Genomic DNA, 21,930 nt, shown 5'->3' on the forward strand with positions numbered 1-21,930 from the left:
TGTATCTCCATGAACCAAAATTGCTAGGTCATCTGCATATGCAACATACTGAACACCTTCCAGCTCATTTTCAAGAAAGGTATCAAATACTATACTCCAAGCAAAGGGGCCCATCACCGAGCCCTGAGGGCAACCGCGATGCATACCTTGTTTTATTTGTTCATATTTATTTAATCTTTATTGTATACAAACATGGTATATACAATAGACCCTTCACAGCAACAATGCCAGGGGTTTTACATTGGTTGGTGGACAATAGCCTTGGGGGAAGGGGGCCCACATCGAAGTTCGGGCTCATCCCCCAGAGCCAACAATAAACTAGAATCAGTGTCAGAATATTTACAGGACATTTTATGCTTTTGACAGTATTTACAATGAAATAATAAAGATATTCAGATTTACATTATGTTATATTGATATTTATATTCATATAGATATTGTTGACTTTATTTACAACACATTCATAAAGACATCATAAAGACAATAGACCAAATAAATCCAAAGTGGTAGTAGGAAAATTTTTTCCAAGGAATTCGTGTTAAAGAAGGAAGTAAAAAATGTGTAACTACATAACTAACATTTTTCAATATATTTGATTTGATATATTTCAATCATAGGTAAGCTCTCTTTCATAGTCCTGTACGAATCTGTAGAAGGCATTTTATACACTAGTCGAATCTGATTTATTAGCATCAGATGCGGTGTCCACTTTTGAAATTTCAGTATATTAGTACAGATTTCTCAAAATATATATCTTGTTTTAACAAGGATGCATCTATTGTTAAAGTAGCTTTGCATTACTTTATACATGGTCCTTGTACACCCCATTCTTCTTATTCTAGACAATACACTTTCCCACCAAAGTCTGTCAAACGCACCACGAAAGTCTACAAAGATCCCTAGAACATATCTCGCATCACTCCGCTCCACAATTCTGGTCAATCTAAAGACTGCATCCTCGGTACCTTTCCCTTGTTTAAAACCATACTGGTTTTCTGAGGACATAGACTTTTCTTCATATAATGTGTTTAGTCTATTCACGCACAGTCTTTCATAGACCTTCCCCAGAACCGAGAGCAAAGCAATTGGTCGATATGCTCCTGTTTCATTTAGAAGGCGATCTGTACTTTTTATTAGCAGTCTCACGTGTGCAGTTTTCCAGACCTCAGGGAAAACACCCTCCTTTACACATCTATTGTACAAGTCCACGTATATTTGTGGAGTCAGCATAAATGCTTCCTTCAACACAGCTACTTCTACCCTATCCAAGCCCGGCGACTTACCATCCTTAGCCCGAAATACAGCAGACTCCACTTCCTGATACGTAAATTTACTTTCTTCACTTTCTATTATATATTCTTCATTCTCTTTAGTTTTATTGGACATATTTATATCTTCTTCTATACTTGGAAAGAGCTCACTCAATATTTTACTTATGCTATCTTGCCAATTCAAAGTCTGAGTGCCATCATCTCCTATTGTAGTGCATATGTTAAAAACTTTAGGTTTTAAAATTTTATAAATCGTCCCCCATGGGTCACGGGATCCTTGCTCTTCTACATATTTCTTCCAATGGAAATTCTTAGATCTATTTATCTTATTAACATACTCCCTTCTTTTCTCTTGGTATACCAAAACATAATTTCCCAAGACATCAAAATTTCCACGCCTTCTATGCTTTTGGCATAAGTGCCTTAATTTATTTACTTCTTTTCTTAGATCGGACAAATCTGAATTCCACCAGAAAACTGGTCTACTTGGTATACATTTTAATCGCATACTATATTTACAAGCTTCTAATATAATTTTTGTTAAAACATCAACATATTGATCTGCGGACAAATCCTCCCAGCACACATTCGACACCATATCTAAATACTTCAATTTAAACCTTGGCCATGCAGCAGTCTTTACTGAAAACCTTTCCAGGTCATTCCAAATTCTTACTTGATTTTGACTATCTACTGCAAAGAAGATAGCATTGTGGTCACTTGTGGTATAGTTTTCTACAACCTTCCAATCATGTACACAATTCCTCACCGCACCTGTTGCAAGCGTAAGATCGATATAAGAGCAGCCATGAACTGTAGAATAAGTTGGACCATGTCCTTGAGTATTTAACAGCTCCATTCCTGAAGCCGATATAAACCCGTCTGGACAGTAGACATCACCCCGATGGGCCCATTGAACTCATGTTGTTTCCGCCAGACACGAAGTCTGTAATCAAGTCACAAAGGAGGTTAGGCAGGCGAACACAGATTACGAGAAATCTTTGGCAAAGGATATTAAGAAAAACAGCAACGATTTCTTTACTTATATAAACTCTAAAAGGAAGGGGATGAATCTGATTGGTCCACTTGATATCGATGGTTCGACTCTTGATGATCCTGCTCAAATAGCAAACAAACTGAATGAGTATTTTACATCTACATTCACACATGAGGAATTATTAAGGTTTGAAAATGGCAGAAGGTTATCAAATTGTAGCAGGATACTTAATGCTTTTGTAATAACTGAGAGCAAAGTGGAAGAGAAACTGTTGAAGTTAAACGTAAGAAAAGCACCTGGGGTGGATGGGATCTATCCAGTTATATTAAAGGAGGTGGCAAAGGAAGTAAGCAAACCCTTAGCCATAATTATGAGAGCATCCTTGGACTCAGGGGAGGTCCCCACTGACTGAAGATGTGCAAATGTATCCCCAATTCACAATGGTGGATCGAAGGGTGACACGAGTAATTACAGACCAGTTAGTTTAACTCCTGTTCCCGTTAAAATAATGGAGTCCCTGGTTAAACATGCATTGCAGGATCATCTAGACAAGACTGCAGTAATAATTCAGACACAGCATGGGTTTATTAAGGGAAAGTCTTGTCTGACAAATTTGATAGGATATTATGATGTGGTTACAACGGAACTGAATGGAAAAAATATTTTTGAGATCATATACTTGGGTTTCAGGAAAGCTTTTGACACTGTTGCGCATGAAAGGCTACTGTACAATTTGGAGCAGAATGGTATTAAGGGTAAGTTGCTGCAATCCATAAAAGGATGGTTGAGTGGAAAAAAGACCTGGGAGTAATTGTGCAGTCAGATATGAAGTGTTCTGAGCAATGCAGCCAGGCTGCCAGGGCCGGTCATGTGGTTTTGTCAATGATACATAGGAATTTTGCTAGCAGGGAAAAGGAGGTGATTGTCCCTCTGTATAAGGCTATGGTCAGGCCACGCCTTGAGTACTGCGTACAGGTCTGGAAGCCCCATTTTAGGAAGGAAGTAGATTTGCTTGAACGTGTACAGGGAAGGGCAACAAGATTGTTGTGGAGAACGAAGGGATCCTCTTATCAAGAGCGGCTTAAATTCTGAAATTTTTTTTTTTTTTTCTGAAAATTGCAGCGGCTGGAGACTATGCACCTGCGAGGTGATCTGATCGAGGTGTATAAGGCCTTGAATGGGTTGAGCACGCTGAATTCTAATGGGATCCTTCCACTTGTTCAGATTACGAACCTAAGGGGGCATAAATTATAATTGAGGAAAGACAGATGTAGAATAGAGATGCGGAAATTTGCCTTTATCCAGTGGGTGTTAATTGCTGGAATAAATTTCTATCTATCGTTGTGGAAGTTGATAGGTTAAATAAATTTAAGGAGGAACTGGACAAACATTTAGTTGGATTTCTTTTGTATTTTTTTTTTTTTTTTTTTTGGCTGATGCTGCATAAGCTGATACACTTACTTTCTTGCATCACATGCCACTATTACTACTACTACTACTACCACCTCTGAATTGTACCATGTATTTTGACTCATTCACCAGCATTCTTCACAGCATTCGCTGTCGACGATGATCAGCGGATAAGCGAGAGAGAGAGAGAGAGAGAGAGAGAGAGAGAGAGAGAGAGAGAGAGAGAGAGAGAGAGAGAGAGAGAGAGAGAGAGAGAGAGAGAGTCTCTATCTCACTTTGCACCCATACTAAGAGAGAGAGACTCTCTCTCTCTCTCTCTCTCTCTCTCTCTCTCTCTCTCTCTCTCTCTCTCTCTCTCTCTCTCTCTCTCTCTCTATCTATTTCTCTCTCTACATGGTGAACGTCTGCTGTGGAACCCCATACGAGAGAGTTCGTCTGCTGTGGAAACCCATCTTGAGTGTAGCATACAGGTCTAAACCTCCTTTTAAGAGGGGTGTCTATCCCTTTGTATGGGTGCAGAGAAGTGCAACCAGAATACAACGCTTGGAAACTAGGTACATGCGAAGATGCTTGATTTAAGTGTTTATTCCTTTAAATTAATTAATTAAACTAAATTCTGATGGCATTCTTACTCTTTCTGGGACAACACACATGGCGCTGTATAAATTGAACACACACATGAGGCTATAAGAATTGATGTCTGCAGGACAAATGTGCGCAAATGTGTGATTGAACAGTCTACCATTTGGTGTTGTCGAAGTGGATTTTTTGAATAAATTTAAAGAAGAATTAGACAAATTAATAAAGGTGATGGATATGTAAGGATTTTTTTTTTTTTTTTTTGCTGGTGAACCAGCTTCCAGTCTTCTATAAACTTGGGTCTTTGTATTAAAAAAATAATACTAATAAAGTGTATTGTCCGTTTCCATCTATGGAAAATTGTACGAAAATTGGAGAGAGAGAGAGAGAGAGAGAGAGAGAGAGAGAGAGAGAGAGAGAGCTGAAACATTGTACCATTTCCTTCCATCATTGACTGGATTCTAACCCATGTATTTGCCACACGGTGCAGAAGGATGGCGATCGTGACAACTGTGTTAAAATGAGGGATTATGGTGCGCTAAAATTTGCGCAATGAACAATTGCCCAAATTTCCGATTCACACTCGCCAAAAGAGAACACATCGCCCATTGTGATAGCTTTTGTGTGGATTCGAAGAAAACAACGAAGTTATTCGCTTCTTTTACCTCAGGATATCTGTCCTGGTGTAAAAAGTTTTTTTTTTTTTTTTTTAAACTGACATCTTCAAATTTCCACATTTTCAAAACATGTACTATATTTACTCTATAATTTAATTAAAATTGTACAGCACAATGTGCAATGTTAAAACATTTATACTTATAGTGTTATTATAAATTTTTAACACCTTTTTCTTATGCTTTGTTCAGTTTTTTTTTTTTTGTTTTTGTTTTTTTTAATATATTCTTCAGCTTTTAACTTCAGTACGTGATACGAACAATAATTTCTTACTTTTAATATAAAAAAAAAGATAAAATATAGGATTGGATTTTTAAATGGCGGTTACTTTATGAAAGCATAAAATACCCTATATTCAGCGTGTTTTTACAATTTTTTTCGGAATTAATTGCTATTACTTTCGTTCATTTTACTCTTACACAGGATGTGTGTTCACCAATATTTTGTTGATGTCATCAAATTATGAGTAAATCGATGTCACAGGAATAGATGGCGTATCCATTTATATATATATAAGATTGATAAGAAAAAAAATTATGCAGTGCAATGGGGTCGCAATGGAAGCGACGTGCGGTATGTAATCAAAAGGGTTTTTTTTTTTTTTTAATTTACGTTAATTTTGTTGCCATGCTACTTGTTGGATGGATGTCAGTTTTTTTTATTAATAGCTGATGATTTTCACATGTCACTTATTGAATTACTGAAGACTACTTGATATTAGTTTTTTGGCTGTTATTTTTTAATGGTCACTATTGCTACAAACGGAAATGAATGTCATAATCAAGGCGTTTTAGTATATTCAAGAGAGATAATAGGGATTTAAAGTATCAAAAATGACACGGAAATGTTTAAGATTTCGTAGAGTCATCGGGAAGTGAAAGGTGGAAGTGTGGTAATTATAAGAAGTTTTCAGTTTTGACTGCAAGTACCCATAAGGATATAATTATAGACTTGTAGTCGTGTACGTTTAGTTTTGACACAAGTTTTATAAACCCAGTTGCAAGTAGGTACTTCGGAGAAGGTTAACTGCGTATTTCATCACGTTAAATATATAAATAATTGTAGGAAACGTTAGGTTATGTTAATTCGTACCCCAAGCAGTTATATAAGATCTGAAATGAATTTTGATTTTCCTATGGCTTCCAAAACAAGTATGTTATCACACATGAGCTGAGGCCGGCTGCCAATTGCAGATGATTTGGGTACAAGATGATAAAGATGTAGAACAACAATACGCCGACTTGGAGGGGAAGGTTGATTATGAAGAGTGTCATGTTGCCAGCTTATTTTTGTTAACTAAACATCGAGAATTAAATCCATTATAATTGTAGTCATTCAATGCACGAACTGCCGGCAGCGAAAAGTAACTTGCCTAAAACGGTCACAAAAATTTAAAAAAATTTCGAAATTGTAAGCTTTTAGCAAGGAAAAAAAGAAAAAAAGGCTGCGATGAATCGCAAAAAAAAAAAAAAAAAATACATGATATGTGAAGTACCCTCTTGCTAACTGTAAGTTTTAAGTCAAAACCTAAACAAAATTTAAAAAAAAAAAAAAAAGTAGGTTGAGGGGGGGGGGGAGTATTGTTTTGACCTCCTACTGCTTCTAAATGTTTTTGACTACTCCTCCCTCCTCAATCCTGCTAAAAATAGTCTGCACCAGTGAAGATCACTCTCCCACTTAGTCAGAATACGATGCTTTTCTTGCATTAATTCATATTTTGAGTCATAGTTGTGCTCCTATCTAGATGTATTTCAGTTTTGATAAAATGAGAATGTTGAAACAGATGTTAGGTGTACTGTTGTGCTTGTTGATGCATGTTTATTAGTCTAACTCCAAACTGGTTTTGTTTGAATTGTAATTTGGTTTATATGTAGTGTTTTTAAGTAGCTTTGTTCATACATTATTAAAATTAATCCATTTCAAAAACAAAATAAGCTTGCAGATGAATTGCGAAAAGACTACCCACTGTTGAAGAAAAAGATGAGGGGGGTAACCATGTGGTTATATCCTTCATTAAATGTAAATTGCAGTGCAAAATTTGGGTAATTCAAAGTGGGTGTTGTTGTGATGGCTTGGAGTGCATCATGTCCAATGGTGTTGATAAATTGGACGTTAAAGCATTGCCCTGTTTGTTTCATTGATTAATTGATATAGCTGTATCACAATACATTTGATGCATTAAAAATTTACTACATTTATTTCTTCACTTGAGATTTCAAATTAATGTGGTCAATTTAAATGGTTTTGGTTAAGTTTGTAATTAGAATACATATCTTCCTCTCTTATTTGTTTATGGCTTGAAAAAACCTTTTTAAAAAGGTATATAATAACAAAGATAATATACCTGTGTCAGAGATGTTCTTGGAGGATTCCTCACCTCTGACATGAAATAAAATCATTCAGATGAAGTTTGATTTTCTTAGAAATATTTTATAATGACATTGAGGCAGCATTTGGCAGTGTATTTATCTAGTGCTGTTGAAGCTCCCTGTGTGCTATTGCTATGTTAAAAGCCTTGGTTCTCTCACCTTGCTGATGCAAAACAGGACTTCTGATAAAGTTAGAGCACAGTAAATATAGAATTAATGCTAGCACATCTCGGGGAAGGGATCCTCTGACTTCCTTTTCTTGCAATGATAGCTCCTCTGATGTGTACAAAATAGCGAGGACATCATGATATATGCAGATGAAATTATTTTGCTAATAAAGATTGTGTTTTTGGATAATAATTCTTCCCAAACCAAATGAAGACTTTTTAACCTTATCTGAATATTCGCCTTCAGTTTGCCCTCAGAATCAATTTTGCAAAATCTTCTCTGACGAATTTTCCTTTTATGTCTAGCCTGATGGCAATTGCACCTATATTGGATGGTGACCATTTCTATGGCTGCTAAGCAAACAGTCCTGGTGAATACTTGGCCCAAAATTTCATTTCACTTACCACATTGAACAGCTGCTATTGAATACATGCTACTTATGTTGACAGTCAAAGCAGCATCAATTTGATCTGTTTCAATAGATCAAAGTAGATGAGGTAAAAGTTGTTTCAGGTTGAGGGGAAATGGGGAATGTGATGTATGAATTGAAATTTTTAGATATGGCATGCACACAATAAGAAAATGTGGTGTAGGCAGTGTCTCCAGCAGTTGGACTTCTTTTAGTTGCAGCTGGCAAAGTAGATACAGAAAGGTTATATGGCAACAGTTCAGATTCTTTCTAGAGATTTACCATTGGTTCAATTCTGTTGACCATTCAGCAGTCAGCTTGCAAAAATGGATTTAAAACTGTTTTAAATTTCATTACTCTCAGTGTAAAGAATGTTGGATCTTTTTGTGTTGCCCACTATTACCCAAAAGCAGCATGATGTATTAGTAGTGGCAAATGATGCAAGAAAGCAAACTTGAAGCACCAGGCAAAAAAAAAAGAAAAAAGAAAAACCTAAACACTTTGGCCATTCATACTCCAAGAATTTGTGTAGTTCTTCCTTGAATTTATTCAAACCACCCACTTCGACAATGGATGAGTTTGTTCCAACAATCAACCACCCCTGGCTGAAGGCAAACTTCTGCACCAAATCTGTTCTGTAACCATCCTTCCTCAACTTGGATTTGTCTCCTCATGTGTGTAGTCTTGGCAAGAGGAAGAAAACCATCTACATTTAGCTCACTCATCCATTCAAGGCCTTAAACCCCTTACTCAGATCTCAAAGTGGGTGCCTCATCTCCAGATGCTGCGATTGCAGAACGGGAGCCTTTCTTGGCAAGACCTTTTTCTGTTTTAGGCAGAGAAGAGAAGGGCAAATAGATTAGCGAATCTGTTTGCCCTTCTCTGCACTTTTCCAGTAGAACTACATTCTTCCTAAACAGGCCTCCACGCCTGTATACAGTACTCAAGATGTGACCTAACCATGGCCTTGTACAAAGGAATAAACACCTCCTTATCCATGCTAGCAAAGTTTCTGTACATCATTGACAAAACCCCTTGAGCTATCCTGGTAGCCTGTCTGCACTGCTGAGATAACGTCATATCTGACTGCACAATTATCCCTAGTTCTTTCATTTCCCACTACCTTGAGTGTGGTGCCACACTGTCAGTGCTTTAATTTTGGATTACTGCTCCCCATGTGGAGTACCTTGCATTTGTTATTGTTAAACTTCAGTTGTCATTTCTCAGTCCACATGTTTTTCTGTTGCAGCATACTGTCATTAACCACCCTGCCAACGTTTGTATCATCTGTGAACTTAGACATTAAGCCTGATATACCTTCATCAACATCATTAATAAATATTGGGCCCATCACTGAATCCTAGGGAACTCCACTAAGAGCAGTGCCCATTGATAACGATTCTGTGTTATCCCACTAAACATCCCTTTATCCATAGCAGTAACTTGCTCTTAATGCTACATTGCTCCAGTTTGTACAGCAGTCTTTCATGTGCAACAGTATCAAAAACCTTCCTGAAATCCAAGTATATGTTATCAGTTATTTTTTGCATCATCATATCAAATTAGATTGGTCAGACAAGACCACCCCTTGACAAATCCATGCATTTAGATTGTTCTGCATTACTTTTTTTTTTTTTTTTAACCATTGACTTCATTATTTTCATTGGAATAGATATTAAGCTAACAGGTCTCTAGTTACTAATGTAACCTGATTTCCCCCCTCCCTTTGTAAATTGGGGACATATTCACACATTCATCATCTAGACAAGACTTCAGTTATAGCTCGGACACGGCATGGTTTTGTTAAGGGGAAGGCTTGCCTGACCAATTTGATTGGATACTATGATGCAGTCACAAAAGAACTGGATGCAGGGAATAACTTTGATATTATATACTTGGATCTTAGAAAGGCTTTTGATATTGTTGCACATGGAAGACTGCTGCACAAATTGGAGCAGTGTGGCATTGGAGGCAAATTGCTGCTATGGATAAAGGGATGGTTGAGGGGGAGAAGACAGAGAGTGGTAATCAATGGACACTGCTCATCGTGGACTAATGTTATTAGTGGAGTCCCTCAGGGTTTAGTGCTGGGTCCATTATTGTTTTCTGTATTTATTAATGATATTGATGATGGTATATCAAGCTTAATGTCCAAGTTTGCAGATGATACAAAGGTTGGCAGGGTTGTCAAGGACACTACTGACACTATGCTGCTGCAACAGGATCTGGAAAGGTTGAGCAGATGGGCTGAGAGGTGGCAAATGAAGTTTAACATTGACAAATGTAAAGTACTACATATGGGAAACAGCAACCCCAGAGCAACATATCAACTCTGTGGTACTATACTGACATTAATGACACTAATCTGCAGATAAATGAACCACTAGGTGGCAGTGATCACAGTGTGTTGAAGTGGGATTTACTCAAGGAGGTAACTACCATGATGATGAGAGCCTTGTCGATCAATTCGGCCCTGGAAAGATTGTGCAAGGCTCAAGGGGTAGAATTTTTTTCAGCCTGGACTGTACTTGTTAACAGGAGAGATTGCTTCTACAGGGATGGGATACACTTAAATAGAAAGGGTGCAAGAATTTTTGCTGATGCTGTCGAGGCAGTGTTAGGTGGGTCGGAAAACTGCTAGTTGGGGGGGATACAAGGACTAATAGATTAACAGTAGCCACTGGCAGAGGTGGAAGTGATTCTTGCACTGCTTCTATTGAAATGAGCAGAAGCCTGGAAAACAAGATGCAGGATATTTCAGAGACTGCTGGTAGTCATTGCGGTACAAGTAAACACATGGGTTGTGTTAGGGTAGCTAAGAATAGAAACAGGTGCATGTATACCTGCGTGTACACCAATGCTAGGAGTTTGGTAAATAAATTTGAATTTGAGGTATTGCTCAAAACATCAAAGGCAGATATTATTGGGATATCAGAGACGTGGTGTCCACACAGATATAAGTAATGCGGAACTGGAATTTGGGGAATACAATGTGTATAGGAAGGATAGACAGGACAGGGGGGGAGGAGGGGTTATGCTATTAATTAAGAAACACAAAGTCCAAGGAAGTGAAGCCAGTCGACATCGATGGACAGGGCAGTGTCGAGTCAGTCTGGTGTGACATAAGCATAGGGAACTCAACATTGAGAGTAGGAGTGTGCTATAGGCCTAATGACTCTGATGAGTATAATAAGATATTGTACAGGGAAATAGAGTGGGCCAGTAAATCAGAGAGTCTTATAATGGGGGATTTTAATTTCCCAGATATTGACTGGAATTTGTGGATTGGTCACTCGCACACTAGCAAGGCTTTTGTGGATTTATTGGATGATTGTTTTCTACATCAGCATGTTCGTGAGGCAACAAGAGGGAGCAATACTCTTGATCTGATTATCAGTAGTGATGCTTCATGCATTAAGAATCTGCAGATAAATGAACCACTAGGTGGCAGTGATCACAGTGTGTTGAAGTGGGATTTACTCAAGGAGGTAACTACCATCAGAGGTAAAGGGAAGGGTTTTTGTTTTCGTAAAGGCGACTATGATGGTCTGAGACAGTATTTAAATTCTATACAGTGGGACCAACTGATGATGTTACCAACAGCAAATTCAAAATGGGAAGCATTCAAGGAACTAATCTTGGAGGCTACCAGGCTTTACATACCAACTAAGAAATATTGTTCAAGGTTTAGGCCTAAATGGTTGTCAGATGAATTAATGAGACATGTGGCAGAGAAGAAAAATGCATGGGATACGTACAAATAATGGGTGACATGGAAGCCTATGATAGATATAAGTTGGTCTGTAACCAAGTCACAAAGGAGATTAGGCAAGCTACGAAAAATCCTTGGCAAAGGATGCAAAGAAAAACAGAAAAGAGTTCTTTACATATTTGAACTCAAGAAGGAAAGGGATGAATCAGATTGGTCCACTGGATATTGATGGTTCAACAGTTGAGGATCCTGCTCAGGTGGCTAACAATCTAAACGAGTATTTTGCATCTACATTCACGCATGAGGAGTTATTCAGGAAGGAGAATGATGTAGGTAAAGTAAACATTGGCAGTGAGCTGGATGATTTTGTAATAACTGAGAGGAAAGTGGAGGAGAGATTGTTGAGGATAAACATAAAAAAGGCACCTGGGGTGGATGGGATCTATCCAGTTATATTAAAGGAGGCAGCAAAGGAAGTATGCAAACCCCTAGCCATAATTATGAGAGCTTCTTTGGACTCAGGGGATGTACCCATAGACTGGAGATGTGCAAATGTAACCCCAATTCACAAAGGAGGATCAAAGGCTGACACAAGTAATTATAGACCTGTTAGTTTAACTTCTGTTCCAGGTAAATTAATGGAGGCACTGGTTAAAGAAGCACTGCAGGATCATCTAGACAAGAATTCAGTTATAGCTCAGACGCAGCATGGTTTTGTTAAGGGCAGGTCTTGCCTGACCAATTTGATTGGATACTATGATGTAGTCACAAAAGAACTGGATGCAGGGAATAACTTTGATATTATATATTTGGATCTTAGAAAGGCTTTTGATACTGTTGCACATGGAAGACTGCTGCACAAATTGGAGCAGTGTGGCATTGGAGGCAAATTGCTGCTATGGATAAGGGGTTGGTTGAGTGGCAGAAGACAGAGAGTGGTAATCAATGGACACTGCTCAACGTGGACTAATGTTATTAGTGGAGTTCCTCAAGGTTCAGTGTTGGGTCCGTTGTTGTTTTCGGTGTTTATGAATGATATTGATGATGGGATATCAAGTTTAATGTCCAAGTTTGCAGATGATACAAAGGTTGGCAGGGTCGTTAAGGACACTACTGACGCTATGCTGCTGCAACAGGATCTGGAAAGGTTGAACAGATGGGCTGAGAGGTGGCAAATGAAGTTTAACATTGACAAATGTAAAGTACTACATATGGGAAACAGTAACCACAGAGCAACGTATCAACTCTGCGGTACTACACTGACAGTGGTGGAGAATGAAAAGGACCTGGGGGTAATTGTGCAGGCAGATATGAAGTTCTCTGAGCAGTGCAGACAAGCCGCAAGAGTAGCTCATGGTGTGTTGTCAATGATATACAGGAATTTTTCTAGCAGGGATAAGGAGGTGATTATTCCCTTGTATAAGGCAATGGTTAGGCCACATCTTGAGTACTGTATACAGATCTGGAGGCCTCATTTCAAGAAGGATGTAGAACTGCTGGAACGGGTACAGAGAAGGGCAACAAGATTAGTGAATGGAACAAAGGGTTGCTCTTACGAAGAAAGGCTTAAGTTTTGCAAATTACAGAGTCTGGAGACTAGGCACCGGCGAGGTGATCTGATAGAGGTGTATAAGGCTTTGAATGGTTTGAGCATGCTCAATGCCAATGGGATTCTTCATCTTGCTCAGAATAATCACCTCAGAGGGCATAAATTCAAATTGAGGAAAGACGGATGTTGGATAGATGTGCGGAAATTTGCCTTTGGCCAGCGGGTGGTTGGTTGGTGGAACCGACCTCCATCACTTGTTGTAGAAGTTGATAGCCTAAACAAATTTAAAGCTCAACTGGACAGGTATTTGGAACGAACAGATGGGTGAAATGGGAGTGCGGTGTGTTTTTTTTTTTTTTTTTTGGCTGATGCTGAATAAGCTTGCTTTCTTGCATCATATGCCTCTGCTAATGCTAATGACAGTGGTAGAGAATGAAAAGGACCTGGAGGTAATTGTGCAGGCAGATATGAAGTTCTCTGAAGAGCAGTGCAGACGGGCTACAAGAGTAGCTCATGGTGTATTGTCAATGATATACAGGAATTTTTCTAGCAGGGATAAGGAGGTGATTATTCCCTTGTATAAGGCAATGGTCAGGCCACACCTAGAGTATTGTATACAGGTCTGGAGGCCTCATTTCAAGGATGCAGAGCTGATGGAACAAGTACAAAGGGCAACAAGATTAGTGAATGGAACAAAGGGGTGCTCTTACGAAGAAAGGCTTAAGTTTTGCAAATTAGTGTCTGGAGACTAGGCACTAGCGAGGTGATCTGATAGAAGTGTATAAAGCCTTGAATGGTTGGAGCACGCTCAATGCCGATGGGATTCTTGCTCAGAATAATCACCTGAGAGGGCATAAATTCAAATTGAGAATGGACAGATGTGCAGAAATTTGCCTTTTAGCCAGTGGGTAGTTGGTTGGTGGAACAGACTTCCATCCCTTGTTGTGGAAGTTGATAAGCTAAATAAATTTAAGGCTCAGCTGGACAGGTATTTCAAACGAACAGAGGGGTGAAGTGGAAGTGGTTTTTTTTTTTTTTTTTTGGCTGATGCTGCATAAGCTTGCTTTCTTGCATCAAATACCTGTACTAATGCTAATTTCCAGTCAATAGGGACTTCTCCTGAATCCAAAGATGCTCTCATAATAATGGCTAAAGATTTGCTTACCGCCTTTGCTACCTCCTTTAATATTTTTGGATAGATTCCATCCATCCCAGGCACTTTTTTTTTTTGTTTAGTTTCAAAAACTTCCTTTCCACTCTCACAAAATCATTTAGCTCACCGTTAAGTTTGATAAATTTCTGGCATCCCCTTCCCTAAAGATTCCTCATGTGTCAATGTAGATACAAAATACCTATTTAGTTTGTCAGCAACCTGAACAGCATCATCAACACGTTAATGGTTAACATGAAGTGGTCCAATTTGATTCAACTCCTTACTGTTACTATAAACATAGAAGTGTTTGCTGTTCTTTGCATTTTTTGCCAGAGATTTCTCATAATATGCCTTAGTTTGCCTAACCTCCTTTGTGACTTGATTAAGGACAATTTTTATGTACCTGATACTGTATCACATATGCATCCCATGCATTTTTCTTCTCTGTCACAAGTTTCATCTGACATCCATTTAAGTCGAAGCCTTGAACAATATTTCTTAGTTGGTATCAGTGCTCTTTTTGTGACGGTACGCAACGGTACGGTGTACCGGCACCTTTATTAAGAGTGACATTTGGATGCAGTGCACTTTGAAATTTGTAATATTCCGTAAATTTTTTCACATATTTATCTACTATTCAAATAAGCTTAAAATTATTTAACTAAATTTACATTTTTCACTGTCTATTGTTAAGATATTTTCTACTTAAATCTGTATAACCATTTTTATAAATCTAAATTACTCAGCCGGACCTCTGTTTAATTATTTTGAATTCCCCTTGGAAGTTACATTTGAATTAGTTTCCGTTGAGCCAGAAAATTTTTATATAGCGAACGGATTAGGAGAGAATTAACTCGGTATGCCCTGTTTGCATTTCTCGCCTTCAGGCAATTAGTGCTGCTGTGCGAATTAAGATAGCTGAAGGGATTACCATTCTACAACTTAGTGGAACCTGGTAAAATCTATCCGACCACCCGTCCCACATATGGAGAAGTCGTGCTAGTCTGCAGTGAGCAGATCAAGGTGTATTCCCAATGGGTTCTGGTCCACCTTCTACTGCAATGGTGTCCAATTTTTTCCTGTACAGGGGCCATATTCAAAGTTAGATTTCTTTAGTGTGTTACATTTTCCATATCTTGTTGCATGTAAAAGTAAAATTGAAAATATTCGAAAATTAAGTACAATACACAATTTCATTTACTGAACAAAATATTTAATGAAATTTTTTTTGATAATTAATATTATTTAAAATACTGTTTTAGTTCACTTTCTGGGCTGGCCGTAGGTTTGGACACCTTTGTGAATCAACCATTAGCGCCCTGTACGAGAATTAGAAAAGTGACTTTCTTTTACCCGGACAAATAATCATCTGTTGTTTCGCGGAAGTGCATTATCCACATTTTTCTGTAAATTTTCCCTATCTCTGTGTACATGGTCACAGTACCTGAATATCCGAATGACACTGACATTTTGGACAGTTTCAAAAAAAAAAAATTCAAATTTAAGAACTAGTGACGATAACGAGAGAAGGAAAACGAGGACAACAAAGGTATTGAACCTTCTAAGCATGAATTGTTGGCATTTGGTGAAAATGAAGTTAGAAAATTATCGATTAGGTTGCAGTTAAATGCAATTCATGGATTTCGGGGGGTACCTAGTTGAAAAGATGGTTTTGGAAGAATTGAAGCACTCTTGATGGACTCTCTGAGTACGATACCAATTTCATAGATTTAAATGTGAACGAGGATTTTCACAAATGAATCTGATTGTCAGCCCAACCAGAGCTTCGTTGATGACAAAAACAGATTCTTCACTACCGCTTCTTAAAATTGTATGCCCACTGCTGACCCGCTTTGATCCAGCAAAATATGTCGATTCGTGGCTGCTTCGGAAACGTCATTCAGCAACCGACACGCACAGAGAGGAAGAAAAAAAGTTGGCATAGGGTGTCGGATGAAAACTTATTAAAAATTTGGAATATTCTACAAAAACTTTATTATAAAATTATTTTTACTTATGTTATTTATTTTTACTTGTTATTTTTAGGGGCCATAGTCTAACGAAGAACCCTTAAAATGTCACTCAGTTGTCTGCCTGTCCGTCCGTCTGTCACAGCATTGTATCTCTGTAACCATTCAACCTATTGACTAGAAATTTTGTGTGGGTTTGCACATCAAGTGGGCCAACATAATGCCGTATTGATCATTTTTGATAAAAATTTGTCTGAGAAATGGAGGGGGTTAAAATGTGGGGGGATAAAAATGTTGACAACCTATAGCTACACTGTTGGAAAGAGCTCAACGAGTATGTTTAAAATATGCACCTAATTCTGTTTTTGCACGAACTTTTTTACACGAATTTGATTTAACACTAATTCAAAATAAATATTTGTCTCTTTTTACTAGTCATTTTGATTTAACACTTTCTATTAATTTTTTTTTTTTTTTGCCTAAATTCTAAGAAATTTTTTTTATTTGTGGCATATTAGTATCATTTCTATATTACACGCACCAATAGATTGGATAACAGCTAGTGTGTGCGTTTTTAAATGTGTGCTTTTGTTTACCAATGTATACGTCTAGGTATCTATGAATCATCAATGTTTTTATTGAATTTGGTGCACATCTACGGTATTCGTGCATTGTATCTTTGGAAGACATTTAGTAGTAAGCTCTATTTCAAAGTGAAAGAATCTTTAGTGAAATTTGTGCACATATAAATTTATTAATTTTGCCAATAGTCAATAAATTGTAAGTTTACAAATTTTTCATACCTTTTTTATTAATTATAACCGAGATATTTTTTGGTAGCCCTTATACAAAGGGTACTAGGAAAGTTTTGCAATACAGCTTTGTTTATTTAATTTTTTCAAAGTAATTTCCTCTACATTCAATACACCTCTCCATCCTCCGAAACCAATCTTTAAACCAGTTCTGCCAAGTTTCACTAGGGAGTAAAGCACACTCGTTGTCCCAAGCCCGTAGAAGGTCCTCATCACTGGAAAACCGCCTCCCTTTTAGCTTCATTTTCACATGCGGGAACAGTGCAAAGTCGCAGGGAGCAAGGTCTGGACTGTAGGGAGGGTGCTCGAGAAGTTTCAGTCCTGTTGTGGTCAAATATTCGGTGCAGGCTTTGGCGCGGTGAGCTGCAGCATTATCGTGATGGAGGTACCAGGTGTCCATTCTTGACTTTGGCTGCAGGTTCTTCATAGATCCAATGACTTTAGGCAGGCATTGTTCAGTATACCACTTAGCTGTGACTGTCTTCTGCGTGTCCAAAACGACACGTTCCATAATTCCACTCGATTTGAAAAATACAGCTATCATTTTCTTCTTTACAGATCGGGATTTTCTGACAATTTCAGGTGTGTCGTCATCATCAAAGACCCAAACTTTGTTTTGAGCCTTGGTCGGCAGATCGTAATAGTACAGCCAAGTCTCGTCACCTGTCACGATGTTGTTCACATACCGAGATTGTCCCTTATCAAACTTTTTTAACATCTCCCGGCACCAAGTCACACGTCGTGTCATCTGCTCTTCAGTCAGTTGATGCAGCACCCAGAGAGAACAAAGTTTCTTCACGTGCAAATGATCTTGCAGAATCGAACGAATTGCTGGTGCATTTAGGCCCAAAGTATCCTCTATCTGTTGGTAGGTCACTCGCCTGTTTTCGTCAAGCATTTTCCTCACAGCAGTAACGTTTTCCTCCGTAACTGATGTTCGTGGCCTTCCTGGCCTCTCAGAATCCTCCAGAGTGAAATTTCCCCTTTGGAATTCTCTATACCACCTGAATATCGTTGTACGATGTGGACAATCATCATCTAGTGCAAGAGTCATTTCTTCTAAGCACTGGTCTATGGTTAAACCATGCACGAAATTATACCGCAAAACTGTCCTTATCTCATTTCGTGACCATGATGCCATCGCAAGCACTTTACACTCACTACTAATGAATAACTGAGCCCATCGACTTGGCGCAGCGGCTACTATGCACGTATGAACATGCAGCAACAAGCAGCTTCCTGTGATTCATTGTTGCGTCATATTGCAAAACTTTCCTAGTACCCTTTGTATAATGTCGAATAATTTGCCTATTACCAAAATGAAAAGGAAAGCGATTTCTTTGGAACTTAAAATTCAAATTTTAGATAGTCTTGCAACTGGACAAAGGACTACGTCTGTAGGAAAGCATTTTGGTGTACATGAAGCTACCATAAGAGCTATTAAGAAAAATGAAGCTGCAATTAGGATGTCAGTATGTTCTGGAACAAAAGTAAGTATTAATTCATCATCATATACAAGAGATATTGTCGAGGAAAAAATGGAAAAGGCTTTGGTAATATGGATAGAAGATCAGTCACAAAAAAAGAGTACCAGTAGATGGAAATGCCATTAAGCAAACAGCACTAAGAATTTACAGACATATTAAAGAAAAGGAGCCAAGCACTTCATCTCAGTTAAACAGAAAGTATGAATTTTCGGCGAGTACAAGTTGGATGACAGGGTTTCTTAAAAGGAATGCTCTTCATAATATAAAAATTAAAGGTGAAACTACATCTGCAGATGAATCTGCTGCTAAAGTATTCCCACAGAAACTTTCAAAAATTATTGAAGATGGAGGATACACTCCTGATCAAGTGTGGAATGCAGATGAAACTGGTTTCTTCTGGAAACAAATGCCGAACAGGATGTATGTAGCCAAATTGCAGAAAACTGCTGGTGGTTTTAAGGTAGCTAAGGATTGTGTGACCTTATTATTTTCCTCCAACGCTTCAGGAGATCGTAAGTTGAAACCACTGCTGGGAAATCAAGCCCTAAACCCATGTTCAGTGAAAGGTGTAGATATCAATAAACTTCTGGATGGCAAACAAGAAGGCCTGGGTGACCACTGCTATCTTTACAGAATGGTTCAACAAATGTTTGGCCCAGAAGTCAGACGTTATATGAATTTGAAAGGTCTCAAATTTAAGGTTCTTCTGATTCTTGACAATGCACCCGGCCATCCTGTCTTGGAACACCCAAACGTACAAATTTTATTTCTGCCACCTAATACTACATCTTTGATACAACCACTAGACCAAGGTATAATTGTGACAATTAAAAAATTCTACGTAAAACGAACATTAGAACACAGTTTTGGACAAACTGAATGATGAAACGCTAACAGCCATTGATGTGTGGAAGAAATTCTCAATTATGGATTGTATCAATCAAGTTGGATTAGCATTAACTGAATTAAAACCAGCAAATTTAAATGCATGTTGGAAAGCAGTTTGGCCCCAATGTGTAAAAAGCAAAGATCCCATCATCCCTACTACGACCGAATTTCCCAACATCATTACAATGGCACACAAAATTGGTGGAGAAGGATTCGATGATCTATCGTTTGAAGATGTTGATGAATTGTTAACCGACAAAGCTCTAAGCGAAGATGAAATATTAGAGGTTGTCCTTGGGACTCCTTATCCCACAGAACGTAGTGATAATTGTTGTGGAAGTTGATAGCCTAAATAAGTTTAAGGGTCAGCTGGACAGGTATTTCCAACGAACAGAGGGGTGAAGTGGAAGTGGTTATTTTTTATTTATTATTTTATTTATTTATTTTATTTTTTTTTTGGCTGAGCTGCATAAGCTTGCTTTCTTGCATCAAACGCCTATGCTAATGCTATAATGAAGAAAATGATCCTGTTCTAAATGCAGATTTAATAAATGAAGGTCTGGAACTGGCCAGAAAATTAGGTAATCATTTTGTCAAACATGACCCTAATGAGGAATGTGCTGGGAAGTTTCAACGTGAACTGAAGTTGTTGACAGCCTCTTACAGAGAATTATATAATGGCCTAACCAAAAACACGAACACAACGATTAATAACTGAATTCGTTCGTAAAACCGGTGAAACATCAGCACCAGAGGAGACTTGTGCTGATTTTGCTCAAGAGATCACAGAAAGAATTTCATTAATAGAGGAAGTAGACTATGTCCACAGCATTTCTAGTGATAGCAGTGATATTCCAGTCGCATGCAAACGTACGAGCCGTTTATTATCAGAAAGTGAAAATGAATAAAAAAAAATCTGTAAAACTTTTTTTTTTTTTTTGTTCATGAATTTTTTTCATTTCATATGCATACAAATTTACTTTAATACATTTTCATTACATATTATTACATATGTATTTTGTTGAAATAAAATAATAAGCTTAAAACTTTTATGTTTTTTAAATTTTTATGTTTTTTTTTTAATTATTTTTACTGATATTTTTTTTTTTTTTTAGATCCGGAACCAATCTTCTTTTCTTTCATAAATACAATGTCTTTTTTTACACATTTTTTTAACACGTATTTTTCAGGAACATATCTATCGTGTAAAAACAGAATTAGGTGTAATTTTAAAATTAAAAATGGCGGCACCAGACAGGAAAATGTGAGTAATTTGTGTCTCCATTGCTAACGGAGCTAAAAATTTTAAAATCACATTAGCTATACGTTATTCGATGCTTATCAAGGGAAAACTGCTCAGATATTTCAATCATTTATAATTAAATGATAAATTATATATGTGTTTAAAATTAAAAACCAACTTTTTATTGCACTTTGATAGCACGCTTCTTTGTACTAAGTAACTCTCCTTTTGGTGACAAAAAGGTTGCTAAATAGTTAGTTAATAATTGTAAAGGTCATTTATAAATTTTGCGACAAGAAGTATTTTTTAACAATTTTTAAAGCTGGAGTTGTCCCAGCAAGGAGATACTCAGAGAGCCAGTGTTGTGGTGGTGGAAAGGCACCTGCGCAAAGTCTTGCACGGCCCTCACCTGCCAGCCGCTTCTCCTCCGAGACTTTAATCGCTTCTCCAGGAAGAAGTCTGAGTTGCTTCTCCCACCCTTGGTATTCACAACAACTGGAAAGACTCAAATAGACGTTTTCGTTATTTCCTGTTTTAGGCCAAGCCGGGGTACTAGAAACTTTTTTTTTTTCAGTTACCATAAAGCTCTATTTGAGATACTACACTAATGACCATTCGCGTCATCCTTAGCACCCGGCACTCAGTAATTGACAGATTTATTTATTTTATTCACATTTTACTTATTTTTCTATATATACTTGAATAACTAATTTATACTTAATAAACTGTGTTAATATACTAAATTTGTTGTTCTTATTCCAAAAGCATTACTACGAAAGTAACAATATCAGGAAAAAAAAATTTTAGAGTACTTTTCATGTCCTTTTAATTTTCAATTTTTCTGATAGCAAAGAATGAGTACCGGCACCTATATTTTTTTTTTTTTTTTTTTTTACAAAAAAAGCACTGGTTGGTATGAAAAGATAAGTAGCTTATATGATTACTTCCTTCAGTGCTTCCCATTTAGAATTTTCTGTTGGTAACATCAGTTGGTCCCACTGCATAGAATTTAAAATCTGAGACCACTCTAGTCTCCCTTGCAAAAGTGTTTCCCTTTACCCTTGACAGTAGTGATCTCTTTAATTAAATTACACATTAGTACACTGTCATCACTGCCACCCAGTGGATCTCCATGCCCTAAGATCAACTAACTCAGTCATGGAGTGAAAATCCCATAATCTTCTTGTCATTGATGGGATTTGAATACAGGACCGTTTCCACCCAGTATAGTGGGAACA

General features: G+C 37.6%; 1 protein-coding gene across 1 annotated transcript in view; it reads left to right on the plus strand.

Moving 5' to 3' along the window:
* Nucleotides 1-5,487: 5,487 nt before the first annotated feature.
* Nucleotides 5,488-21,930, plus strand: part of LOC150089019 (LIM domain kinase 1-like) — a gene marked incomplete at its 3' end in the record, with an annotated part of 140,339 nt that continues 123,896 nt past the window's right edge. The window contains exon 1 of the mRNA XM_090370381.1: nucleotides 5,488-5,505. Within this exon, the coding sequence (XP_090226507.1) occupies nucleotides 5,490-5,505 (16 nt within the window). The remainder of the gene's footprint in view (nucleotides 5,506-21,930) is intronic.

This window comes from Mastigoproctus giganteus, chromosome 3 (assembly GCF_048544385.1).
Source record: "Mastigoproctus giganteus isolate SK-2022 chromosome 3, ASM4854438v1, whole genome shotgun sequence".
NCBI classification, from domain to species: domain Eukaryota; kingdom Metazoa; phylum Arthropoda; class Arachnida; order Uropygi; family Thelyphonidae; genus Mastigoproctus; species Mastigoproctus giganteus.